The 3,493-nt window shown below is 37.3% G+C and overlaps 1 protein-coding gene across 2 annotated transcripts in view; it reads left to right on the top strand.

The window, feature by feature from the left end:
• Positions 1 to 3,493, top strand: part of LOC106879926 (exocyst complex component 4) — a 268,982-nt gene that overhangs the window by 203,371 nt on the left and 62,118 nt on the right. For both annotated transcript variants that reach the window (XR_008265483.1, XM_052972782.1), the window contains exons 17-18: positions 285 to 358; positions 1,839 to 1,977. Coding sequence is in view for 1 of the 2 variants with exons in the window: in XM_052972782.1 (XP_052828742.1) it covers positions 285 to 358; positions 1,839 to 1,977 (213 nt within the window). In the remaining variant the exon portion in view is untranslated. The remainder of the gene's footprint in view (positions 1 to 284; positions 359 to 1,838; positions 1,978 to 3,493) is intronic.

The following is a 3,493-nucleotide window of genomic DNA, read 5'->3' as shown; positions in this document are numbered from 1 at the left end:
GATATATATATATATATATATATATATATATATACATACATATATATATAGGAGAGTATTGTAGTTCGCTTGAAGCATTGTGTATTGTTTGTAAAGAATAAAAATTTTGAATGGTACAACAATGGACTATATATCTGTTGTGATTTAGTTATCCATAGACCGATGATATTTCAGAATACAATTCCTTCTTCAGATATTCTTAGATGGAGTTGCTGCTATAATATGATTTTCACTAGCATTGTGTTATCTTTCTCATTTTGAAGTTTTAACTCTTTTGTATTCAGGTTTTGATGCCCTTCGGAATGTCATTGACCACAAAACCCAGAAAGAACTTGCTGTTCCTCGGCCACTTTTGCAGGTATTACATTTTCATTATTATTTATATGTTTCTATTGTTTGAGGTAGTGAGCTGGCAGAATTGTTAGCACGCCAGGCAAAATGCTTAGTTGCATTTCGTCCATGTTTACATTCTGATTTTAAATTTAGGGTCGATTAAATAATTACCAGTTATGCACTGGGATCGATATAATTGACTTACCCCCACCCCAAAGTTTCAGGCCTTGTGCCTGTAGTAGAAAGGATTATTATGTTTCTATTGTTTAAGGTGGCAAACTAGCAGAACCGTTAGCACACCAGGCAAAATGCTTAGTGGCATTTCATCCATCTGCATTCTAATTCTGCTGAATTTTGCTTTTCACTCTTTTGTGGGGTCAATGAAATAAGTACCAGTTGTGTACTGAGTTTGATGTAATCAACTTGCCCCTCCCCTCAAATTTCAGGCATTGTGGCTATAGTAGAAAGGATTATATGTTTCTATTGTGGATGTATTCCACTGTCTCTGTCATTGGTCCATCTGCTACCAACACCTTTTGAGTAACTGGTTCAGTAGACCATAACTGAAAATATCTAGCAAGTGTTGATGTTGTAGTATATACAAATGTATTTGATGGTGAGCAAAGTTGGTCACTTTGTCAGGAATGTTTACCCACAGTTCATCACTTTAATGGAGTAGTTCTGAATTAAGTGAAGAACCAAGATTGGGCATCTGGCATCTTCTGGAATGTTGTCAAGCTTTCTCTGTCCCCAGCCAGTTGGATATCAAATCTTATAATTCTATAGTGCCAAGTATAAGCTATAACATTTTCCAGGTTTTGCTTACAATAAAGATAAACTCAGCTGTCTCTAGAAGACTTTCAACTTAAGAAATGGACAATTTCGGAAATTCCTAGTCTGGCAGTGCAATAAGGCATTGGTGGTTTGAGATAAACTCTACAAATACAGACATACTGGTCAACTGTACCTGTTCAAGATGCATGTTTGATGATGAAGCTGTCCTGCACAACACTTCAATAATGTCTGAACACTGCTGATCTATGAAGTATGTCAAATAGCTGCTGTCTTGTGTAAGATGGATCCAGCTATCATCCAAGTCCATTGTGAAGATCACTCTGCTGAAAGGTTGAATGGTAAATCCTATTGAAAGAACTGAAGATTGACACTCTTTCTAGGATCGGGGCACAAGTCAATGCAAAGACTTAGTCTTCAGTAATGCAACTGGGAGATTATTAACATTAATTATTAAGTATTAACCTGGGTTTAAACAACAACAATCCCCATCATAACATTATCTCACACCATTAATACATATCACCACCACTACAGCTACATTCTATAACCTCACCTTACATCACTATTGCATACCACAACTACCACCACCAATACCACTAATACACACACCCCTACTACTACATTACCACTATCACCAACTGCTATAACTACAACCACCACAAACACTACATGCACTACTGCTACATCATTATGTTTGACTACCACTACAGAGTACAGTAACTGTGGACCGGAACATCCAGGAACTTCAGGCCCTCATGCATGACTTGCCAGACTATGCAGAGCAATTCCTCAACATGATTTGTAAAATACTTGAAGAATATCGAGACACATGTCATTCAGCCTACCGTGGTAAGTATTACCAGAGATTGAATGGACTTATTGGGAGAAGAGCAATACTTAAGTGACAATGAGCATGTAAGTGTCATGTTTCTGTGCAACATTTTACTATTACTACTACCACCACCACTACTATATAACTTAATTGATAGGGCATTGCACACACATGAAGTTCTGTGTATATACACATTATGCTTCCAAAATCTGTTTCACTGAGATGGTTAGGTTTTCTCAAGCACCACATGTCACCAATCATCTTGGTCCTTACTCATCTCTTCTGTAAGGCTCAAAGTCCTGAGATCAGCCTTCATAATTTCATCCCATCTCTTCCTAAGTCTCTTTCTTCCATATACTTCATTCATATTAAGCAGTTTGCACTTCTTCATACAGCTGTCCCCATCTATACATATCACATTACCATGCCAGTGCAGTTGTCTCTTTTGCGCACTACATATGATTCCTTGTATACCCAATGTTTCTCTTATTTGTACTTGGTTATTTATGCTCACTAACATTGTACATTCAGTGAAGCATGCTAGCTCTGCACTTATGGCTCATGTTTTACTTTGATGTAGTATTGCTCTTCATACAATCTGCTTTTCGCTCTGAGAGGTCTTTTGTTACCAATAAAATGAATACCTCTCTGAACTTTTCCAGTTGGTTCTTATCCTAGCATCTATACTTTCAGAACATCCTCCTCCAGTCCTCACAAGGTTGCATAGATAATAGAAACCACCTATTACTTTTTATGTGTTCCTGGGCATTTGAAAAAATTACTTCCTGTGTTCTCTTAGTGCTTACTGATCCTGTACATCTACCATATGCAATCTACTTTCTCTTTTTTCTTTTCTGATACCACTGCACTTCATGTGTTTCTATAGTTTGCATTGGATACACCATGGAATTTTTATCTACTCCTTTTCTACATTTCCAGCAAAACCATTTCCTCAAAGGAACTAAAGTAATCTCTGTTGTCTTTATTACTTAAACTTTGGTCGTTCCGAAGTTAACTTTGAAGCCCTTTAATTTCAAGTTTTGCTTCCACTCCTGGAATTTCTTTTCTAATTCTGAAACAGATTCATCTATATGAACAAGGTCACCAGTATAGAAGAGGTTCCACAGGTATCCTATTTTAAACTCTTCTGTTATGATTTGAGAGAGTATAATGGATGGGAGATTGAGAACAAAGCTCTGGCGAACTCCTACCTACATACTGAATTCATTTCTGTAGTCATCGCTAACTCCCATCTTATTGACAGCACCTCTGGTCCTACCATTGTCTCATAAGAACTTCCACTCTTAGATTTCTCAGTAACCAGCAAATCAGAGAGCAAGAAACCCTGTCAAAGGTTTTTTCCAGGTTAGTGAATGCTAAGAACTGAAGCTTACCTTTAGCTAAATGTTTATCCTGCAATTGATTTGTCAGGAAGACAGCATTAATAGTGTTTTTCCTTGGCACAAAACTAGACTGCATCTCTCTCTCTCTCTATCTCTCTCTCTCTCTCTCTCTCTCTCTCTCTCTCTCTCT

The sequence above is a fragment of the Octopus bimaculoides genome, chromosome 14 (genome assembly GCF_001194135.2).
Source record: "Octopus bimaculoides isolate UCB-OBI-ISO-001 chromosome 14, ASM119413v2, whole genome shotgun sequence".
Taxonomy (NCBI): Eukaryota; Metazoa; Mollusca; class Cephalopoda; order Octopoda; family Octopodidae; genus Octopus; species Octopus bimaculoides.
The sequence above is the reverse complement of the archived record's forward strand: the minus strand, read 5'-3'. Positions and strand labels throughout refer to the sequence as shown.